Source organism: Tetrao urogallus, assembly GCF_951394365.1.
Source record: "Tetrao urogallus genome assembly, chromosome: 1".
NCBI lineage: Eukaryota > Metazoa > Chordata > Aves > Galliformes > Phasianidae > Tetrao > Tetrao urogallus.
The window spans coordinates 17,188,794-17,213,758 of record NC_136813.1 but is presented as its reverse complement, the minus strand read 5'-3'; the positions used below and the strand labels follow the sequence as shown (position 1 = coordinate 17,213,758).

Here is a 24,965-nt window from a genome sequence, read left to right as displayed (position 1 = left end):
CTCACAAAGGTAACAGTACTGAAGTTAGAAGTGATCTACTGAGTGTTTCCTTGTGCTCCTTCTTGATTTCACAGGAAGGACAAAGCCACCAGAAAGAAATGAAAAATAAAAGATATACACCTCCACTTTTGAAATACTGATGTATCTAAAGCCGATACATATTCATGGACATACAAGAATAATAGAAATTTAAATGAACTTGCTTTACAAAACAGAGCAACCGAAGCTTTATTTCTCTGTATAGAAAGATGAGTATCCAAGTGCATTCTTCTTAAGCTAAGGAAAACGAAAAAGTCATGCAGCCCTTGCAAGAAATGAGCCCTAAATTGGTATGTGCATACACACACACATATATGCACATATATACATATATATATGCACATACATACACAGACAGAAAACTTCCCTCTTTCATAAATGATTCTTCTGAACACACTTGAAGTCAGTTAAGAAAGCAAAACTAATGACTACTTTTTGTAGGAGAATATTTTACCACATTTTTTTCAGAACAATAGCAAAATCATTGCATGAGCCACCACATTGCTTGCATCAGTTCAACAAAAGCAAGGAACAAAACTCGAGCAGATCTGGAAATCAGACTCCTTATGCAGAATAAGCACAATGAAAGGATACAGAACATATGAAAGGCATTTTCTTCAAAAATTTATCAGCGTTCTGCAACATCGCGTGTCATATGGCTTTTGTATGGAGGCAATAGTTAAGAGAATTTTCCCAGCCACTGTCAAGTACTGACTGTATTTAAGTACAGCAATGCAAGAACAAACAAGTTCAAATGTAGTATACCATATTACTTTATGTAATACAGCATCAAAATTCATTTTGCTAAGGCTACAAAGGACAGATTTACAGTGATATGAGGTACCAGCATTTATGGTCAGAAAAGAATTATATAGCATTGTCATCAGACATTTTTCTCTTTTTCTTTTTCCCCACTTTTTCCTTTGGATTTTTTTTTTCTTTTGTCTCCCTTTTTTAAACAAAATACATGTCATGATGATCACATGCTTTAAGCTTATGTTCATTTATTTATATATGTATATATATATTATTTGTAGGGGCAATTGAGAGAGAGTCACAAATAAGGAAAGGACACTAAGGTTTTAATAAGGGCAACAAAAAAAAAAAGTTTTCACCAGAATAGATTCACATTACAGTACACCAATATTGACAGCATTCTCTTTTGTCTATTTTTGGTACATAAGATGGAATCTCTCTACATAACCTTATAAGGCTTCAGTAACTAAAAAGTAAAAAACCTATTAGTTTACAATTTATTTAAAAATTCTCAAAGACACAGCAAGTTCTAAACTTTAGTAGTGCTACCCATACACAACCATTCGGTTTAAGAACCCATTAAAAGAGAGTGTCCTTTCAAGGGAGCTTGCAACAGCAGAGTTGTGCAACATGGATGTCTCTTACTACGAGAAAAAAAATTACACATGGCACATTCTCATTCATATTTTGCAATGTAAAAAGTTACAAACATACCTAGTCAAATAAATAATAATTAAAAAAAAGAATCTGAAATGTGTTTGTTAGGTATCCTAGCATCACTACGCAGAATAATGGAAACTTTCACTCACAGACTATTTACATGTTAATACCCAGGTGAGGGTACACAATGCTACAAAACTCATAAAACAAAGGGTAAACTTGAAATGTTCTCCATAATAAAAGTCTAGCAGCATGACTATATCTAATGCTGTTTTTTTCTTGACTGTTTTTGGAAGTTTGTTTTAATCTATGTCTTCATCCAGTTCATAATTGTCTTTTTCATAAATATCTTTTACTAAAAGAACCCGTACAAGCATATTTTCCAAAGTGTTGCGGTCCAGTGAGTTGGAAGTGTACCAGACAGAACTATCTGACGAGACAGAGCATTCTGGCTGCAAATAGAACATGTCCGTCCTCTGATTCAGATTCTGTGGGCTACAACAGAGAAAAATAAGGGGAATTGTGATAACAGTTTGACAGGATAAATTAATACATTAATATTTCTCATACTCATATGTTAACAAAACTCTACTTTTACCTTTACCTGCTACAAAATGAAGACTACTATGGAGAAGTGCTATGTCATTCATAGAGCTGTGCAGCCAGCCAGTCCTGCACCTCAGGACAGCCCAAAGCAGATGCCTAGGTGTATGGGAACTGCTGAGTCACGGCCTGAACCTCTGATTGATCACCTGAGGCGAGCACTGAGTCAGCCAGAGGAGCACAGGTGAAGGCAATTCAGCTGTGCTGCCGGAAGGGGTGGAGCCTGGCTCCACCTCTCCTAGACCTATTGAAGAGCTGCCAGTGCAAAAGGATCTCTCCTAGAGATCCCTCCTCTGGAGTTTTGCAGCAAGCCCAGGATGTGGGTAAGCTTTCTATCCTCTTTTTGTTACTATAATCTGCTTTGTCAAACTCTCTCGTTTATTTCATAATTATAGCATCTTTGTATTCATTGACTATACACTAGGACTGACCAAGAGTATATGAGGCTGAAGACTCTTCTGGTTTTGCAAAACTTTGCAACTCTAGGACTTGTTAAAACAGAAAATATTTTCTGTTTCTGAAGACAGAGATTGGGCTTTCCTCGTAACCAAGGATGGTAGTTCTGAGCTGCATGGAAATGCAACAAGAAGCTAAAGCTGCTCCTCCTCCTCCTATTTACTTGAAGAGTTGGTCTCTAAGTCTTAAAATCCCTTAATTCTCAACCTGTTATATCTTGCAGTTCATATACTTGCTTAATCCAACTCAGGCGTATCTTCTAACCCACTAACAAATACTTTCATTTTGCCCATTCGGGAAAGAAAATATTTTTTCAATCCTGCATACGAGTACTCTCATGCTGTCTCTTCCATGAATACTGTGGACTTCAGAAATCAACTGTAAGTCATGTTACTATGGTAAAACTATCAAGGTCATCTTCCCAGGTTGGATAAATATACAGGTGCTGCTTTTCACCCACTTGGGTAAATTTTGGTTTCTTCTGCTCTTACATAAATCAGATTGCCAGATTAGAAGCCAGAATATGATGTTTTATTATATTCTAATAGTTAAACTATATTCAACTCCTTCCTACATTTTGGACAAGCCAGTAAATTTTATAGGAACAACCAGTGATGTATTGCTTTCAGCTGTGAATGAGAGGACTTGCACATTTCAGCTGCAACTGTCTACTGGTTGGCACATGTACTTCAAACAGCTGGCATTACCTCAAACTTTACAATATAAGTTCATATATACAACACATTTTAAAGTATTAAATACTTTAACAATTTATTTCAAACATGCAATGTACACATTGCAGAAGTGGAACCAGGAGAAACAGTCTGCTGCTCTAGGCAGCAGTAGTGACCAGCATCTGTAGGAAAGTGGGACTAGCTGATGAAGTTTGCAATTTTTGACAACTTTAAGGTAAAAATCAACTTATCTGCACTATGTTTCAAACCCTAACAGCGTTCAAAATAAAAATTAATTTATGGTAAGCTCAAGTTATGGCAAATAGTGGTATGATTTTGATATGCTGGCTAAACAACCCTGTGAACAGCAGCAAATATGCAGCTCTGCTTTCCATTTTCATACAGAAACTTGAGAACAGGGTTCAAGATTTCTGAAAAAAAATATTAGTTTCACAAACACAAGGTCAAATCCCCCACTACCTTTACATTTTTGTTGCCCTTTTTTATGTTTTAAAAAAAAAAGTTTTGCTACTTAGATGCATCAATTATATATTTTATGTGCAACCCAAGTAAATTCCTCTTCACTCAAAGCGACTCAGGGAAACCAAAAGGTTGCTCTCTCATTGTCTACACCATTCTTCAGTTTTAAGAGTAAGATATTACTTCCCAATACAGGTTGGATCTTACACTTCATTTGATCTACCGTGCTGCATACACAATGTAATTTTTCTTCTATCACTTGCCTATATTCCACTTACACTTACATAGATTAAATCTCCATTAAAATCAGTTGACGCATTGGCTGCTCAATATTGACAAAAAATATTTAAAAAGAATATTTCCCATGAAATCCTGTTCTCCCACACTTACAAAAAAACTCAGTAACTAAATTATTTTTTTGCAAGATCTTCCTAAATTTTCTTCTTAATGTATTAATACATTGTTAAATGCATTAATCTCTAAACCAATAGGAAGGAAACGAGCTATTTCTAAATGCAGAGTTAATTATGGTTATATTTTTTCTTCTGCAAAATACTTTCAGTTATGTTGTCAAATTAGGTACCTCAAAAATATCTACCTTTCACATTTGTGATGACTTAACATGAAGCAAATCTTTTTCATACGATCAGAGAATTAAGGTTGGAAAAAAAACTTCTAAGATCATCCACCTCCAACTGTTCACCAACCAGTAATGTTGCCCACTAGATCATGACCCTAAGAACTACGTCTACCCTTTCCTTAAACACCTCCAGGGACAGTGATGCCACCACCTGCCTGAGCAGCCTGTGCCAATGCTTCACCACTCTTTCTGGTGAAGAGAAAAAAAGTGTTTCTAATATCCAACCTGAACCTCCCCTTGTGCAACTTAACCTCCCGTTCTATCACTGTTTGCCAGGAGAAGAGGCCAACCCCCACCTCGCCACAACTTCCTTGCAGGCAGTTGTAGAGAATGCTATGTTCCCCCCTGACCCTACTCTTCTCCAGACTGAGCATTCCCCACTTCCTCAGCCACTCCTCATAAGACTTGTGCTCCAGACCCTTCACAGCTTCATTGCCATTCTTTGGACATGTTCCAGGGACCAAATTTTCTCAACAAAACTCTTACTGAAGAGATACAGATGTCACAAACAGCGTTCTAGTAGCAAAACCTACCAGATTCCTTGCTGGTAATTCTTAATTGGTAATTATCTGCAGAATGCTTGGGAATTTTGTGTAAGAAATCATTCCCAAATAAAGCCCTTGACAGTATTTTGTCAGCTTCCACACTTCGTGCAGTTGTTGTCCAGTTACAAGACCGGAGATTTCAGTGCTTTCATTTAAGAGATATTTTTCAGAAGAATTCAATACGTTCCCTTTGCTTGAGAATATTTAATGCGTCATCAAAACACTTCCTTTTTGTACCAGGTCTTCCATAGAACTCTTCCTTTTTACCTTATGTCATACATACCTTTTAGACAGATAGCACTCGAACAGTTTCACAGGGCATCTAGTTGGATCAGATGTGTTTTCAATTTGTTCAAATACAGGTTCATCATCTTCATGTTTCCTTTTCCCAGTAGTAATTTTATCTTTAAGAAGAAAACCAACAACATCTAAGCCATAACAAAGTTATTTCACATTTTTCAGTAAATATCCCAGAGCAGACTGACTAAAATTCAACCTAAGTACTGCAACACAGTCAAGTCATCACATCTATCTATGCACTGGAAATGTAACCCATAGCCACATCAGAGTCTCAGCGCATAGCATGAGACCAGAGGTCAGCCCTGAAAAAGGTCATCCCCAGAAAGGGATCATTTAATGCAGAGACACTGCGTTCCCAACAGTACGCTCCCATTAAAGACCCAAGAGCCAAGAACTGAACTTCACGCAACAGCAGACCTCTGGCTCCTGGCAAGCTGCCCAGATGTCCCTCAGATGAGTGAAACGTGGATGTTCCTGCAATACTTATTTTGGAACTGTCATAGTACCTTCACTATCAGCTCTGCACAGGGAAGACACCTGATATCGAAGACAAGCTTTGCTTTCCATTGTTAGAGGATTTTTTTTCCACTGTCTGAAAACAGTGCCAAAAGAAAGTCTTAAGTGCTGTTCCACTGTTTTCAGACCAAAATACTTGGTGTTAAAGTAGAACAGAGTATTTAGAAGAGCAACTGGCGAATGTGATCCTAGCTGTTTAATCCTCCATAGATAATCCTCTTCCACTCGAGAGAATATTGATCCTTCAGAAAAAGAAAGTAGAGAAAGCATAATGGATTAGCCTATAATCTGTCCAGATGTAATAATAATAGAGTTTCTGTTTGCTGAAAAATGTAGTAAAATGTTCTTGGCAGAAGCCTCTCACAAGCATATTTAATTATATGCCTATAAACCCTCAAAACCACCCGGTAAAGACACAGGAACCCACAGTTTCAGGAAAAAACAGACAATGGGAGATTTGCCATTTCATACATTACATACTTCTTACATGCAATTCCCTCACATTATTACATAAAAGCAAATGTTCAAGGGCCAATCTCTTAGTCCCTTCACAAAAAGCGTATTTTTGAGTTCTCTTTATTCTGCTCAGGCAAGGCCTCTGCATAGGTGCACCTTCTTTGTTACTGCTCATGGCTATCTCATTTGGAAAGAACTTCCAGGCCATGTGGATGCCCATAAACAGAGCCCTCCTAAGCTATACAGATAAAAGACAATGTCAAGTAGAGAGAAGAAGGGCTGGTAAGGAAGAGCCCTCACTGACAAGAAGTTTATGACAGAAATGGAAGAATGGATTCTATTGTTTAGTGCCAAAATGGATCTGCTGGGAAAAATTTTCTAGTATACCACGCTTCTGTTTTCTCTATTGACAACACTCCTGAGCAAAACATTCCAAGCAGACACTTCTCCCAGTCCAAGTAAGACTTAATATGTAGCTCACCAGTCCAGCATTGGCCTGGCTCGTTCCCATTGGAGACTCAGATGTGCAAAAATAAACTCAGCTCAGGCAAAAACAAGTCAAAAACCAGCCATTTCTACTGATTTTCTCTCCTCTTGAAGATCAGAAGTCAATTTCAAATAAACAGGTGGAGGCAAAAGCAACTCTTGCTAAGTGGATTACCAAGAAAAAATATAATATTTATAGGTGCAGTCTTAATTGAACTCTTACATGAAATCTTTATGATGTTTAATCAATTACTACCACAACATATAAAATATTTCTATATAGCTACATGCTTAAGAAAATAAAGCTATTAGGAGTTGAAAAACATACATGACCAAAAAGAAAATTACCATCTGGAAGAATGCTTGGTTGCCAACTTCTAAGGATTTTATTTAATTCTTGTTCAAATGTCTGGTAGATTGGATCAATAAATATGTTGTCTTTTCGATTACTTCCGTATAAATACTACAGAAAAAAAGTAACAGACAATATTTAAACATCAGATTAGAACAAATTCTGTGCTACAGTGTTGTTGTTCAGCACAATCCTACTAAAAGCAGTATTTGAAAATACAGTGAAATCCTGCCACGTACTGGAAAAGGTTTTCACTCCAATGCTGTAAATTTCTAACTAGATGTGAATCACAGATTAATTACAATCTAACAATTCTCTCTAAAATATTCTTGTACTCAACACTGTATCAGTGAATGAGGAGTCATTTAAATATACATGTATATATTAATTTATCTTTTCCTACAGCTATGTCACCAAAGAAAAGAAACATATAGCAAGAAACTGCCATTTATACGTGAAGTCTGGTCAACGAAAAAAGTATCTCCAACAAGTCTGAACAAAAAACCCAATCCCTTGTATTTGTGGTAACGATATCCAGCAGTGCAAGAAAAACAACAGGTTGATGTGAGGCACCTGCCTACTGTGCAGTCTGTTTACCCTCACCTTCCTGACCTTACACAACAACAACAAACTTTCCCAAACCAGGAATTAATGGTGGAGGGCTACAATGGTATTTGATGTTATCCTCTCTGGAGACATTTCTAAGAAATGGAGGATTGGCTTCTTAACATTTCCACTTCAGTGTTATCTCTGAGTGAACAAGCCTGTTAGTGAGCACAATAAAAATGACAGACACAAGAAAACGTGCTCAGTTGTGGAAATGGCATCTATTTCTGTGCGTGTACTGGAAATAACATCACACAGCACTCATTTTTACTGAACAGCACATCTTGATTTTCCTATCTCTGCACTTCAGTTTTAAAAAAAGGAAAATTAATTAATACATTTCCAAGAAGCTTCCAGCACATCTTCATTGGGATGGGGAGCAGGCAGCACATCTCCCAGCACATTCAAACACCCGACAAGCCCTACCAGCCTGAATTTTCCCAAATCACCCTCGTAATTACTCTCATTATTAAATTATGCACTATTGTTTCATCAGTATTTTGCTGAGCATACTGAGATATAGATTGAGGGACGAAGGAAAAGGTGAGCAGCTGAAGAGCCTTCAACTCCCCCTCTCCCAGTGCACCCAGATCAATTTTCTTCCACTGCTGCAGACATGACAGACCCTCTCCCTCAGTGCCATGTGCAAAAAATCAGCCTGTGCTGGAACAAAGAAGGAAGGCCACGATGCAGCAGGGCTGCCAGGCAGGGTAATGCCTTGCTCTAGAGGAACCCTTTCCACTCAATGCTCCTCTCATCATGCAACAACCTTTATTTTAGGCATGATGTTTTTCAGGAATAGTTCTTTTGGTTTACCAAAACCATTACTGAACGAACTCCGGCTGCAAGCTGCAAGAATAATTTCAGCTTCAAATGACCCTGAACTGAACATGGCTACTGGCTTCATTCGGGGACTGTTTTGCTGTAGAAAGTTTTTTCGCGTTTCATTTAAGTAAAGCAATTCTTGTACAAAATCATAAAGACATCTTTGAACTTGAAGGACTCCTGAGCTCTTCCTCTGGGCTCTAAACCATGGCACACGCAGGAGGAAACACCCCAGCTTGAGCCAGGGCTTCACCATTGAGAATGAGTGCAGTCTGATGCAGGAGAGAGCTCTTTTTCAAGTCCACATCTTCCACATACCATTCCTTTGATTCCTTTGATTTCCTTCTATTTCGTTGACTTATGAGTAAGTAAAATATCACTGGTCTTGGCATCATTTGATCTCTGAGCCCCTTTTGAGTTAAACAGAGCCAAAACCCTTCATACAGCAATTGGCAATTTATCCCATTTTCAGAGTGTCTACATGGGGGCTGTCAGATGGTAAGAAGGGGTAGGAAAACAGTGGAAAGCAATGAAGGTTTGTTGCAAAAACTACACCACATTTAGTGTACCACTAGCTTGTTTCAATCTCTTTCTAAAGACATACAATTTGCCCTTAGCACATGTGAGTTGGCTGCAGTCCTTGACAGATCACATGCTTACATGTTTCTGCTCCTCTTGCCTCTGTGAAATACAAACTCATCAGAACAGGGAAAATCTTCCTATCAGCCTGAATGCCAGGGCCACGAGTGGGCCATCAACAGGCAATGAAATGAGGCCAATAACACCACCTGAATTAAATACCAGACACTAAATACAAGCAATATTTAAAATAACATGAGTACAAGTTCTTCCTTTAATGTTTCAGTTGTATGGGTGTGTTAAAGGTCCTTATATTTACGTTGTACACACACTGGTTCTGATGAAGTGAAAAATCAAATTTTATGTACCATTAGTTTTCACGATAGACAAAATACACAGTGTCAAAGGCATGAAGACAAAGGTGAAAGGAAAAAAAAATGCTATTAGTTAAGTTCCACTTTCTAAACACAGAGCTCTCTGTTTATCAGCTCACTAAGACTGTTTTCAGTTCCACAGAAAGGTACAGAGACAGTAGATCATGCGAGTGCAGTGGCAGAAAGCTAGCTGGATTGAAACATGCTTTGTAGCAACACTGACTAAAATGCCAATGGATGCTCACTTCTCATATTTCAACCATGTGGGAAAAATAACAGCTAACTCTTTAATATTGTATATTCTTAATACAGAAAAGTTATTGGAAGTACTATTTCTTTTCAAAAAGATTTTCATTAAAAGCAGAGCAGAGTAGTTTGTGAACATCTGGCTTTCCACATCCCATGCATTTTTTTGTCTTTTAAATTAAACAAAATTTTCCATTTCTCAGTTCTGAATATGGTTTATTTTATCTATGACTTTCCTTATGTACCAAAAATTAAAACATCCTCTGCTTAAAAGATAAACTAAAGAAAAGCTTTTTAAAATATCTAATGCTACTGCCTTCACATGCATCTAAACTGACTCCCTTTTGCTTTGAAATACGAAAGAATTGCAATTTGATGGAGCTGGGGAATGGAAGGCAACAAATACAGCACAGTTTCCTACATTCTGGAAAAGAAAACTGTCTGTCCCCTGTTTTCAGTAAAATAAGACTTTCAAAACAACGCTTTAAATAGCTTGTTTCCACTATCTGCTAAGTAACAGAGTTAGTAAAACCTTTATATCTCATTCCTCATTTCATTCTTCTTTTATGTCAGCAATCAAAATGAAGCACAGCATGGAAAACATCATTACAGACTACAAATGCCTTGCTTTAACCCAATGAGAAGCTTAAAACTGTAACAGCTTATTTACACCAGCTTATATTTCAGTTTTCAAAATGGGCCTGTAAACTCATCTACTATACAGATTTCTACAGTGTGATTTATACAGCAGCCTGAGTTCCAGACCATAGCAATTATATTAACAATATCTCCTAGCCTCCTCTCAAATAAATTCGCATTATCTCCATTCTCCCACTGAAATAGATTAGAGCCAAATCAGCAGCTCCACTTCCCATCTCTACAGCCTCTACTAACCTCCTGAATCCCAAGACACAGATAATAGATGCTGTCAGGTGCATAGTTCTCTCCATTAGGCCTTCGAATTTCATTGACAAAATGGGCCAACCCATAGTTTAACTCAGCTGAAGTATGTGATAATAGATCTTCCTTTAATTTCACAGACTTTGCTGTAAAATAAAGAAAAAATGCTACATTATACAACAGTATTATTACACAGCGGGGGTGGGATGGGGTATTTTTGGACTGGAGTGGGGAAAACTGGTTTGACGTCCTCTACACTAACCAATGAATGAGTTGAAATGTATGTAATAAGTAGTTCAAATGTTAGGTCTGCACTAAAATAAACAAGCCTACCAGAATAAAGTCCAATTAACCAAACACAGAACCCACTGCAGAACTTGGATTCATGCACAGCTGAGGATGACACAGAGACAGGCAGTAGCCCAAGATACTGAAGTCAACGGAGTGGCAGAGGGAGACCTTCAGGAGAAACACAGCTTCCAAAGATCCAACAGCATAACACAACGGCACTAAGACACACGTGGGAGCTGAAGGAGAGCAAGAGTAGCAGCAGTCCCTCTTTTTCCCCTCAACGTAAATAACTCCACATACAGAGGAGCTTTGCAGAAAGAGTAGCAAACCCCACAGGAGTGGAAGCAGCACTATGCCAGATCTCCAAAGCCACTTAATGCCAGACTCTGATAAAGAACTCTTCATCCTACTAAAAGTAGGGTGCCTCTCCCTCGCAATTTAGAAGCACAGAAAAAGTGCAAACTCCGAGAAGGGTTAGAATACAAGGAAAATCAGGATGCAAACAAAAAAATATATTAAAATAGTCATGAGAAGTCAGAAGAGCTAGAAAAGCTTTGTCCTGGCTTGCACTAGACATAGAAGTCCCAGTGTGTTGAGTACAGAAAATTCTTTTAGGGAAAAAAAGAGCATGGCAACTCTGTGGTGAAATAATCCTTGTTATTGTGGGAACTAATTTCTAATTTCTACTAGAAATTCCAGCTCAAAATCAGACAAGATCAACAGTTCTCACTACCAAATAAAAAAATGGATGCCAGATTTTTGGAAATACTTACTTGATTTCAGTTCCTCTAATTCTGGAAGCTCTTCGTCTAAATGCCGAGACTTTACCCAGTGCTTCCAAGCATTCACACCATACGTGTATTTGAATGGAAAACTACACTCTGAGTTTTCAGAGCTATCATCATGTGATTGGTACTCTGACACTGCTCTCCTCTTCACTCCCTGCCATTAAAACAAAGTGCTTAATGCAACTTTAAGGCACATTCATTCTTATTACGTTTTAGTATCAGCTTTGTGTCGTACACTAGGATTTCCTGTTAGTTTTCATTCTAAATGAAAGAATATGGCTTATTTGTTTGCATTGTCTAAAACCAAGATTTTTGACTGAAACTCTGGAGAAATTACAATCAAATGAAAAGGGACTTTTAAAAACATTTTATACAGCAGGTGCTATAGCTCCATTATAAGCTACAGTGACACCAACAGTCTGCTATTTCCCTCTGAAATGAAACAGAGTTTTGTTCCGTGTAGAAAGTAGACAACCAGAACTGAGAGCACAGGAAGTAAATAAACTACAGTGGGTAAAACACATGGCAATAGTTCTACCACTGTGTGTCCTCTATAGCAAAAACGGGATCAGAATTTAGAAACTGCACTCCTATTAAAGCCAACAGTTAACTGCAGCAGACACAGGACTTAATTATTTTAAGTATATCAATTTACAACAAGGAAGACTGGAAACCAGGTACTGGTAAGCAACTAAACATTTTAGAGCAATAAGAGAACCAAAAAAACCCAACATATTTTTGCCCACTTAAAATTTGTGACATATTAATAGCTTGATATCATTACCTTCTTTTTTGAACGAGGCCTTGGCTGTTCCTCATATTCTTCTCCAAAAACAGGAGGCAATAAAAACTCATTTTCTGTATCAAGCTCTTCAGTTGCTGAAAATACATTAAAAAAAAACAACTTATTTTTAATCTCCTTTTGAATAATACTGGTTTGAAAAAACATTATATCAGAGTGCATTAACGCAAAAGTTCTACACAAAAGCACACACATGAAATGTTGATGACAACTGGATTCTGACAAGAGGGAATAAATGTATTTGTATCTTGAAGGTAAGGCAAAACTATCAGAGTGCTTTTTCTACATATGTTGCAAAGAATGCAGTGCTGAACATCTTCAAAAACCATCTCACATCACTAAGTCAGCATCTCTTCTCCCAGATGCTTACGCAATTATTCCTGCCTGCGCAGGCTTTGGTATGAAGACGTTTAAGTTATGGTGAAAATGTAAAGCCATGAATGAAAAAAATACAAAGTAGCTCAATACAAGTACTTCGTTCATGGCACGCCATCACTTTTATTCATTCTTTGTATTCTACACAGCAACTGTTCCTGTTTAAACACGTTGGAGCATCAACTCTTTCAGACAAACTATTCTTAGTCCATATTTACAAAGGCAGAGGCCTAGCCTGTGATAGATGTTACAGTAATGTAGATAAACAGATAAATACTATTTTGATATGCTGCCATTTAATATTTCAGGTTTAGGATGAAGGACTATTACTTCAGACAACCAAGCAGAAGAGATTTAATTCTGTGAGTTCTAAATTTAATTACTTTACTGAAGATGCTTTACCTCTCACGTAACTATCAAACAATGACTTCACTAAAAACAACACTCTTCTGAAGTTTATTCCAATTTCACCACTTGCTACTCAACACATCGTTGAAAGTACTACCAAGTTTAATCACCAGAAGGAGGAAAACTGGTCCAGAAAAAATAGAACACAAATGCAAAGATTTAAGAACTTAATCCCAGACTACATACCGGTCTTTCTTTTGCTATCTAATATCAGAAGCACTTCAACAGAATTATCATACAATCACAGAACAGCTTGGGCTGGGAGAGACCTCAAAGATCATTTAGTAGCTCCTTGCCACAGGAAGGGTTGCCAATCACTACCATCAGGTCAGGTTGCCCAGGGCCCCATCCAACCTTGAACCCTGGAGGTCTTGAATACCTCCAGGGATGGGACATCCACAACTTCTCAGCACCTTACCACTCTCTCAGTGAAAAATTTCCCCCTGACATCTAATCTAAACCTGCCCTCCTTTAGTTTAAAATCATTCCCTCTTGTCCTATGCCTATCTAAAAAAACGTTGATTTTCTCCCTGCTTGTAAGCTTCCTTTAAGTACTGGAAGGCCACAATCTATTATAAACTAATGTTGTTTACTATTCCACTTCAACTTCTTCCTTTTTTTTCCCCACTTCTCATGTGCCAAGCCCTGATTACGAAGAGGATTAAAGAATACATATCTTGCTAGTAAACTTCCTCAGAGCAATGTCAATCCTTTCTCCTAACCCCAAGAGACAACATTCAAATTAGTTATGCAGCAAACTGAGCAACTCGGTCTGAGCAAGTAGTGTGGTTATCTACAGCACAAGGAGACTTTCGACAGCAGATACAGAAGCTAGCCAGGGAAGGTATGAGTTATCCACCCAAGAGAAGCTATGTCAAGGGAGGTTCTAACCATACGTGAGAATTTTTTTGGACCTCAGATTGGTTAGGATACAATGAAAGGTAATGAAAACTATTTGCCTGCATTATGTCAAGAGCAGTAGAAACAGCCAAGAAGGGTTTCAAAGTAGGGATTTTCATATTTTCAAATATTATCTTTTTCAAATACGTCACATAATGTCTATTTCATAATATTTCACAATGTTTATTAAAATGATAGAAAAAATACCTCTTGGAAAGTCTATTTCAATATCGAGGTCAGGTTCATATGGAACATCTGGCAAGCTTGTCTGTGCCTCCGTTTCTGAATTTAGTAGATTGGGCTCAGCTATCACACCTGTAAATAAAATTAAATTAAATTTAAAAGGAAAAATTCTTGTACTTCAACTAATGTGGATTAGTAAAAAACGGGCAGATACAGAGAATTTGATCTTAGTGGTTCTAAAACTGCTTTTTCTGCTCATCACCATCCTTGTTTTTGTTTTTAGGATATCAGATTTACTTCTTCAATCCGATTTCCTTAAACAAAAAAGATACTAGCTCATCTCTCCTTCACTAAGATGAATTTCAGTGTACAGAAAATCAAATACCAAATAATCTGAATCACATCAACCAATCACAGAATACAAATTAGCTTGAAAAACATAGCTATTTTTCCACATGATTTTGCCAGCAACAGAATGGACTTTTAAGTCTGTGAAACAGATCCTACAAAAGCAAACACGGAAGGCAGGCTGATGGAAAACAAAAGCGTGACCTCTTTACAACTTCTGGCAAGGATAGATTTCCTCAATTCTCTGAAAAAAGCAGGCATACAACTACTTTGACAATGCTGACAAGCAGAGTTGGGAAAGAGGGACAAAGAGATGTGTGCACTGCAAAAACAGTATTATAGGATATGCAGGGTTTGTTGTTTTTTCTTTAACATTGGCTGTAAAATTGTCCCAGAGAGAGTTCTCTCTTTTTAGGTGAGCTTCTAAAATTAGAAAACCATTCCAACATCACAACCTCAGTGATGTATCAGCTGATGTATTACTATCTTAAAGGGAATGACAAACGAAGACGAGGATTAATAAAGAGCCAGAGCAGCACTAGGTAATCTGGTTTTGGGGACCACAGTTCCACTTGTGAAATACATATTCCTCTAAGTTTTAGCAGCCCATGTGCAAACCAAAATGTGCCTGATAAAGTATTACCACAAAGAGACTAGGTCCCTGTTGTGTTCAGAGAAAGCTGTGTTCACACTTCTAAGACTCAGTACGGAAAACACTTCCCCTAACCTTTTGACTGTGCTTCTGGAAGGAAGAGTGGTCTGGCTATGGCTTGTTTTGAGTTACACTGAGAAGAAAATGTGTGACAAGCAAGAAGTACGTTGCTGTTTTAAAAAAAAAAGCTATGGGTACAGCACATCTGAGTCACACAGCAGACTTTCTGTATTTTAACTTTGCTAAAATGCTCTAAAACCACTTAAACAATTAGGATTTCAACTTAATATAAGAGTTCAGTAATAGCATTGTTGTACAGAAAGAATCTTCCCTAACATCAGAAAGTAATTCTTCCTATTCACACACATCCCAGCAGTCCAAAGAGCCAAAGACATGGTAACTAACTCACTGGCCACATCAGAAACTTCTGCTTTTCCCTCATGTTCAGGCACCATCCCTGACAAGGTCAGTAGCTCTGTCTCCAGAGGATTTGAGGGAACTTTCCCCCTCAGGTCTTCTATTGCTGCAAAGATTTTCTCAGTGCTGTCCAGAGTAGTGGGCAAGAAAATGGGAACTGGCACCTGTGTAGACACAGAGGAGAGAGAATTAGAAAAGAAATAATAGCTGCAACAAAGAGTCAACTGCAATCAATACAGGAACATTAACTCTACACTCCTGGTTTAGAAGAGGGTTAAAACAAACTAACAACAAATCACTTCACTGTGAACTCAAAGAACTGATGACAGGTTAAATGATTCAAACTGGAAGGGAGAGCAGTAAAAGACATATAAGAAATACAACAAAATAAAGTGCACATAGTAAAAGCAAAAAAGGATTTTGGAGCTCTCCACCTCGATGTGACTGCAACACCAGACTAACAATCTGGACAACTCAACATCCTGTTCTAGACTTGTTTATGTAATATGGAACTTTAGGAATTTAGGGTTTCTTTCTACTGTTTGGATAAGATTTGGTATGTAAATGATAAAAAATCAACTTAAGAGTTATTTTCTCAGCACAAGATTCTTTTCCTATTTTTCTTCCTTTATCCTGCTCTGCCAACCCCCTCTAACACAGTTTATCCATTACAGACAAGAATGAACCTTCTTGTTTAATGCTTATACAGAAAACAAAAGCATCACCCAGAATTTTCCCAAACAAGTTCAGCAGCAGGAGATTTTTACACTCAAAAAAGGTAGAGGATAGATCCTAAAGAGCAATCAGGAAATTATGTGCCACTGGCAGATTTCGGATTCTAATTCAATAAGCAGTGCAGTGGTATCCTTGCAGTCGTTCAGATGGAGCAGAACAGTCAGCAATACAAAACAGTCCCTTGCATGCATGTGAATGGTCACCAGCATAAACACAGGGCTGAAGTCTCACTTACAGGAACAGGAATGGAAGTAGGAACAGGAACAGTTTGGCTATACATGTTCATAGGCACTGGGACGTAGATGGGTACAGGAATAGGCACTGGGACATACTCTTTTTTCCAATCATCTTCTATTAAAAGAAAAAAGAAAAAGGTAAATACTACAAAAACTTAGGTATATTTTACACCTGCAGGTTAGGTGAAAAAAATCACTTATTTGCAATATCTTTCAATAAAATAACAGTTAGAAAGATGCCTGCAATGATGAAATCGGTGGTTCAAGCACAATTCAGGACTTACCTGTCTGACAGGATTTTGTCTGCATATGAGGTTTACAAAATGTGGCTTTCGTCATTGTCAAAGGCTTGCACAGAACAGCCTTGTTCTTCATCTCCCTGTTAGGGGTTGGGGAAGGCGGTGGTGCTGACCCCTGCACACAAGCAAATAAGAAAACACGCTGTTGTTGCACTATGCTGATTTCAACACGAAAGTATTTTAAATTAATGTATCAGTTGACACTCTCCATGCACAAGAATACTAAAGAGAAAGCTCACAGCACTCAGCAGCACTACGTTTCTTTCTTTAATTGCAAGCTATTCTGCATTCTAGCAATGAGCTGCCACTACCAGCAGTGTCATATAGTTGTGTTTTGCTTAGTCTAGACTAGCATTTCAATTCCCAGCATTCCAATTCACAACCTCTGCCACTTTTTTTTTTAATTCCTTGTCTACATGAAAGTACAACTTAAACCATTTTATAAGTTAATAATAACTTTAGCTGCAAAAATAATTCACTATAAATAGCAAAACAAACTTTTGGCTCCAGGTCTGATTTCCTTAGGTAGGCCACAATCCAAAATCACCTACCAAAAAAACCCAGTATTTCTAAATAAAACATTGCTACACTCTTTATTACCCAAAGGACGAATGGTGAGCTCCCCCTGCTGCCTCCACAACAGCATCAACATATTTGGAAACAGCACATAACGCTCAAATGGTGTTCTTACAGTCAACAGGCAAAAATATGTTGCTCCAAATACATTTTTTGACCACCAGTACCAAGCCTGCCACTTTTATTTGATCATACACATTAAGACTAGCCTCACATGTTCTCACACGGAAAGAATGTGAAGTCACAAGAATGGCAGGCAGCACACCTTCTTAACTGTGAACAAATCACTGAATCACAAATAGTTTTTATCTGATGGTCCATCACTTTTTTTAAGATATTAATTTCATTGGAAGGTATTAAATCTGAAATACTTTTTTAACATGATGGTTTAACATGCTATTAAATATGTCTCCAATTACCCAAGCAATCTTATTTTGTGTTTTTCATTAACAATTATAAAATGCCACCAAAATACTTTCACTTAAGTCTAAGATTTAGCTTACAGCCTGTTTTCAGGTGAGAAATTTTTCCACTGAGAAGTAGCAGCTATTGAGATCTTCTGCGTGAGAAAACAAAGCCAAGTTTTAACAAAATACACTAAGCTTAATGTTCAAAATTATTACTAATAATGAGATTAGGAAGAAATTCTTTACTGTAAGGTGTGGTGATGCACTGGAACAGGTTGCCCAGTGAGGTTGTGAATTCCCCTCCCGGGAGGCATTCAAGGCCAGGCTGGATGGGGCTGTGAGCAACCTGGTCTACAGGGAGGTGTCCCTGCCTATAGCAGGGGTTGGAACCAGATGATCTTAAAGGTCCCTTCCAACTGAAACCATTCTATAATTCTGTATTTATAACAAGCTGACAAAAACTGATGGACTCCAAAGGAAAGCTGCTGCTCCACTAAGCCCTCCTCCTGCAAGGAGCTCACACTTCCCCCCTCTGCCACCAATCCGACCCTGTGCACCTGTACCTAACCATTCTGCTCTCTAGAACTATAGTTTAAGAACTGAAGCTTTGTTTTCATCCTTTCAAAGCTGCATCACAACCTTTATATTCCAACTGGCCAAGGCAATTCTCTTCCCTTTCTACACTCAATAAGCACATCTCATCAGTCTAAAGAAAGGAGGTACACACACGGTTTGTGAACTAGCTTCTAAGCAATGTGTTCATGCGGACAGACAAAATACATGGCTGCTGATTCCTTTCTCCAAAAGATGTTGAAAAGAACATATGAACATTTAAAAAGTTAATTTCAGCTATCGATGTAACAAAGACTAACAAAGCCCAGTTATCAGTATCATTTTAAAATACTAATTTGTGGCATTTTCAATAGCATCACTTGAAGCCATCAGCACCTCCATTTCAAATGCATCTAATTAGCTTAAATACACATATAATATAGATGTACTTACTGTTATTTTTGTTCGGGGAGTTTGACAGCCCTGATCTAAAAATGCAAGAAAACATTTTTTAGATTTCTTCTCCCTCTTTCAGTATCAGAACAAATACCAACATGCATCACTGGAGTACCATTAATTGAACAGTGCTGCTCAGCACTGTATGGCAGGTGAGGACTGAACTTAACACTTCGCACTCAGGCATACTTCTCACCACTCCAGCACTTACCCTTACACAAAGCCAAAAGTCTAATCAATGCTACAGTCAGCTGCTAAGCAAAACTTGATTCAGAAAGCAAATTCTAAAATAATCAAATATGAAAACAGCCATACAAATAAGCCGTGATAACCAAATGAGAAGTCGATTTACTTGCATGCTGACATGCTATTTAGATTCCATATAAACACACATTCTGCTCCCACCAGAAAACTAAAGGCACCTATTGCCAACAAAACAAAAAAGCAACACATCCCCCATGCCTGGACACTTTCATTTTGTTTTGTTTATAATTGCATTTATTTCCTTTTAATTCCAGGTGCGTATATCTACTATCCGTGACCAAAATATGCTTTGAAGAGAAATGTTCCCACAGAGCAATAACAAACTGGAACACAATAAGAGTGGAAAACACTTGGCATTCCCATGACCAGAATGATGCATAACGTAAAGAGGTTTGCTTTTTATAAAAAGTCATTATAAAAGAGTTCGACTGCAGACAACATCTCAACTCTCAAAAGAGCAACAAAATAAAGGTTAAGAAATACAGAGCAGATCAGTAAGTTATGCCTTATGATCACATAAAAAAGGCGGTCTCTGATGCAAGCAAGTTTGTTACATCAAATAAATAACTTTTCAATCTTTGGTTTAAAACACGTGTTTTGTTTCCATTGAGCAGCCACAAGGCAGCACTTACCATATTGTAAGTTCTCCGGTCCTTTTTGGGTTGCCAGATTTGGTTCATTTTGCTGACAGTAGAAACGGAGCAAACAGTGCTGATCACAAAAGTGTTTCATTTCTCCACGCCATTGCACTTTTTCTCTGAGAGTTCCTTGTGACTTACAACAGTCACACCGTGCAGCCTTAATGCAAACAGAAAAAAAAAAAAAGAAGATTTGGACATTTTAAAAATAGCCTTGTAAAAAAAATCACATTTACTTTTTGAAAGCTTATGTTTTTAGAAGTACTAAAGCACTATTACTGCTACACAGTTAACTCTCACTTGTGTAGGCCCACAATATTTACAGGACCCTCCAACCTGTGTAGACCAACACACTCGTCACTTCACTTTCAACTGTTCCCTGGGGCTTAATGCCTAGAGTGAGTATGCTGGTTCCACTTACACATTAACTCCTTAAAAACTGCTCATTTCTATACGTTCAGAAGAAAAGTAAAAATTGTACACGCTTGCTTTCATTAATTCCACTGAAACATTCTGCAAACTGAGACCCCTCACAACTTGCTTGAACCCATGACACATGCTGTCTGTCCCTTACCCCCCCCGAGTTTTGTGGCATTTTTTTGTTGTTCTGTTTATGACTTAAACATAGGATAGGACTAAATAAGACTAGAGGGAATGGCCTCAAGTTGCTCCAGGGGAGATTCAGGCTGGACGTTAGGAAATACTACTTTTCCAAAACTGTGTTCTTCTGCATTCCTAACTAAACATTGAAGAAATGCATGCTGCACCAGCCTGGAGGATAACTTCATGAGGTATCACTAATAAAGACGTTTTTCTATTTAATTGGTTCCACTGAATTTAATCAGCCATGATATAATCTATCTGAACAGCACTAGCCCCATCGTCAGATCTTCAGCAAGAAAGGTTTGTTTGCAATTATTCCTCCCCTTCGTATTTGCTTTCAATCTCCATCCCAAAGTGGTCTTTAAAACTAAGTGGAAAAAAATAAATGCTTTATGGATGCTTAGGAATCCAAAATAATTCAATCTAATTGTATAGCCAGGAGAGGAAGAGGGAAATTATGATCGTATGCAACACAAAACATTAGTATGTAAAACCATAGACAACACTGGAGTTAGGCACATGGCTCTGATGGCTAAAAAAGTGGTCTAACTGTAGTTCTCTCAACTCCAAATGAGTATCAACAGGCCAAGAGCTTCACATTTAAAAACTAATTAAATCTGAATTCCTTCTCTGTACTTGACCAGTTCAGCCCCATTTTCTGGCAGTGCGGGAAATTCAGGTCTCAATTGTCATTTTCAAATATTTAAAATGAAAAATGAGAGACTTGTTTCTAACAGTATAAGAAGATTCAAGTATATTTTATTTATATATATATATATATAATATACTTTTTAACACGTTTATTTGAAGGAAATACATATGTTTTAATCTGTCTGGCAGCAATTCAAACAAATAAAGCAATGAAAGGCGCCTCTGAAAGGGAAGGTTGCACTTTTCCCTTTCTGTGGTGCAGGCACCAGCAGTAGTGCTCATGCACCTACTTGGTACAAGGTCAGAGACCGGCAACACCCCATTCCTCCCTCACTTCGTTACATTTGTCACCTTGACTTTCTGCTGATGCTGAGCCGCAGAATTTTGCAGTGTAAGTCGTTCTCAGAAGGACAAAAGAGCAAGTAAACTGCACTCATGGAAGTGAGAGTGTAAAGTGTTGCCAGAATATCCTAGGTTTATCAATTAGGGAAATGAATTTGCACCTTTAGAGCAAATGCAACTTTCCAAAGCCAACAAAAAGCTGAAATACTGGTGGGAAAAAAATAAAATCATATAATTTTCTGGTTTTTTTTTTTAATTTTTTTATTTATTTATTTATTTATTTTTATTTCTAGCCCATCAAACAGTGATCATTAAGAATGACTGCTGACCCACATATGGAAAAGTCCACTTATCCTGAACTGCTGCACACAGCTTTACTCACAAAGCACCACTTCTCTGTTCTCTCTGTCCTATAAATTAAAAAAGGTGCTAAATAATGTAAAATGCAGGAATACTTGTAGCTTGTAGCTACTAATGGTTTTCTTCCCCTCCTTTTTTTGCTCTTTCATTCAAGTTTTTGAATAAGCCAATTACTGTCTCTCCTTGGCTGCAACCATGGTATTTAGCTTCAACATGGCAAATCACCATTCCGTAGCAAGCCCAATATTCCTCAGTGAGGATATTTTAGTTCTCATCTCTACATTTAGTATGATAATTCTAAATATTTACATAATGATTTCTGTAGTCAATATTATGAACTTCTCCGTGCACTGAAGCTTCCTATACTACTTGCTTACTCTGCCAACTCCTTTGACTACGAAATTACTGAAAGGAAAACCGAATTCAGGATGTTCTGCTTTCTTCCTTCCTCACCCTTTCTATTTCTTTTCGTTTAGAACACCGACAACTATACGTGAATTGAAACTCCCAAAATGCCTGCTTTCAAGTCCTTCTTTCTGTGCTCTATCCATACTTAATTCCTTCTCCACTTATGTCTGGTTTTTGGTCCAATTCTTTCCCCAGGTCTGACTTCAACAAGTTCAAATTACCAGCACCAATCTAAAAATGTATAAATCAAAACTGTTTGCCCCAAAGTTGGTTCAAAATCTAACTTCTTACATGTAGAGCTCTTTTATTCTTCAGTGCCCCATTCCCAAGGTTCTCCAGTGATATGGACTGACACTCATTTGACATTATCTTAGCTGTCTATTTTGAGCTACTTTGGTTCAATGGACATTAAGCAAGAAGTAAGGGGAGTTTCCAGAGAGTGACTGACTATAAGAGAAAGGAGATGAAGTGATCTAAAAGTGTACCTCATTGAAATTGAGATGCCTAACTATACAACAGCTTCATTTGGACAGGAGAAATTCCACAAGGTTGCCTTGTTGCCCTTACCATTCAGATTAACACCGGCTGTAGTATTTCAAATCTTACAATGGTTGCCAATTATGGTATCTGCAGCTCACTAGCTATAATAATTTTGCTTGTGCCTCAGACTGTGGCTCCCCACTTTCACATTAGTCTCAAGTATAGACATCTGACCTCTACTGAATATGCAATTATTACCAAACACGTTCAAGTCCAATCACTATTCCACTGTAGACCCGAATGATCTACATTTGCATTTCAGCTGTGGTACTTTCAGCAAAACTTCACAACATAAATTACAAGAAACAGACTTCTGCACTTCTCTGCATACAGAATATTCTTTTTCAAGACACTTTCAGTTCTCTAGTATGAGAAACAACAAATGACCAATATCATCATCAAACAGGCTAAAATATTTATACTGACATCTGAAAAAATGACAGAAATTATCATCCTAACCACAGCATGTAATTTGAGTTGACAAGAGAATTTCTAATAACAATGGGAGCTAACTCAGGACACCAGTAGTTTTAATTCTATTCTTAGAAGTGCACTGTATGCCATACTACAGAAACTTCCTCAGAATTTGGCACCAACTGAAAATTTCAGCTGTCATTCACCGGACGGGGATGGCTGAACTCTTCTTCAACATTTCAGCCACTCAATATTAAGTTTGAAGATTACTTCTAGATAAGTCTGATGCGCTTCTACCACTGATAACTTTTTCTCGCCTTCTGTGATGAGAACTTTGGTGCTTGGGGAAGCTCTCGCATAACTAATTTAATATTTTCAAATGTTAAGATGTTTTCCAGATAATTATGTGAGAAAAATGTGTCCAGGAAAAAAAAGCAGACAAATAAGATGGAGACAAACACTTGGTTAATGAACACAGTGCTGATGTTAAAATATTACTAGGCTATTACTACTTATTTCTCTTCACGTACACATTTATTGCAACTCCAAAATAACACTAGACATCGCATAAATGAGACAAAGCTCATACACACATATCTATTCTTTTAAGAATTTAACAGACAGAACAGCAAATGAAGTATAAGCTGAGGGAGGGATTCATATCTCATCTGTCTTCCTGTATTTTAATCATTATTTATTTATGGCTAGGCAAGAATGTTCACTAACCATGCACTGGAACATCAACACGCCTGGAGTGACTGTTATAAAAGAGGTGAAAGTTACCCACAAGAATGCAAAGGGAAAAAGGACAATTCTAGCAAAATACACATACCAAAGCCTATTACAGGTCTTCTTTGTGTAGTAAATTCCAAACTCTTATAATCAGAACTGAATTAGGCAAAGACTAAGAAGTATTTGAAAAAATAAAAATAAAAACATTAATCAACAGTTCCACTAGCAAGCACAAAAACACGTAACACTTCAGTATACCCTAGAGTACCAAAAGTTAACTGTGCTTAAATTACCTTTCCAGGGCATGTCTGATTTTCCTGTACCAAAGTACCAACAGCATTTCTAAAGCACACTTTTATGGGCCAATTAAATTACTGCTTTATCCCACAGATCTGAAGAATAATTTGAAGTGTTTTCAGAAATCTGAATCACAGTACAAACATCCATATAAGTTTACAGCATATGAAACTAGTTGGCTACACTCAACCCCCAGACTATTAGTTGTTGAATCCCTAAGAGATCTCTAAAGCATACAACAGCTTTATTAGATTCTCTACTAGAAGGCACTTTTTATGCAGGGATAAATTTTATCCCAAACCTCCAGTTTTAAGGCATACTGATAAAGTATTATTGCATGGAATGACATTTTAGTACATCTAAGAACTTCGCAGCCAAAGTTTTCACCCTGTTTTTGCACATGAGAGAGAAGATTCTGGTCTTCAGTCGTTTTCTTTCATGAATTTCTACAAGGATGCTATGTACGTAACTCAAAATGAAGACTTGACAATGTTGGGTGGTAACACTTGTGGAACATGCCATTCACCCAGAATCACAGAATTGTAGGGGTTGGAAGGGACCTCTAGAGATCATCGAGACCAAAAGTATCAGATATGTCTTCAGACTTGGTTCTGTTATGGTAGGTAGATCATCTTGAATTACAGGACTAGAATCTGGCCCTCTAACATTTCTAGCTTTTTACTGCCTTTCAGGCTGTGCCAAGAGTCTTGGTAAGGTGACGAATTTTGTATTGTTTCTTTTTGCTATCGCATCCACAAATATTGTTCTTGGCTTGATATTATCAGTGTAGGTTTCCAG

At 37.6% G+C, this 24,965-nt stretch overlaps 1 protein-coding gene across 1 annotated transcript in view; it reads right to left on the bottom strand.

Moving 5' to 3' along the window:
- Positions 1-1,757: 1,757 nt before the first annotated feature.
- The window catches only part of ZMYM2 (zinc finger MYM-type containing 2), a gene marked incomplete at its 3' end in the record, with an annotated part of 66,840 nt that continues 43,632 nt past the window's right edge, over positions 1,758-24,965 (bottom strand). Inside the window, exons 11-23 of the mRNA XM_079549337.1 lie at positions 19,815-19,980; positions 18,916-18,950; positions 16,913-17,042; positions 16,628-16,743; positions 15,650-15,821; positions 14,265-14,372; positions 12,357-12,451; positions 11,558-11,726; positions 10,488-10,639; positions 6,960-7,074; positions 5,660-5,911; positions 5,137-5,257; positions 1,758-1,950 (exon numbers count right to left, since the gene is read on the bottom strand). Coding sequence (XP_079405463.1) covers positions 1,758-1,950; positions 5,137-5,257; positions 5,660-5,911; positions 6,960-7,074; positions 10,488-10,639; positions 11,558-11,726; positions 12,357-12,451; positions 14,265-14,372; positions 15,650-15,821; positions 16,628-16,743; positions 16,913-17,042; positions 18,916-18,950; positions 19,815-19,980 — 1,824 coding nt within the window. The remainder of the gene's footprint in view (positions 1,951-5,136; positions 5,258-5,659; positions 5,912-6,959; positions 7,075-10,487; positions 10,640-11,557; positions 11,727-12,356; positions 12,452-14,264; positions 14,373-15,649; positions 15,822-16,627; positions 16,744-16,912; positions 17,043-18,915; positions 18,951-19,814; positions 19,981-24,965) is intronic.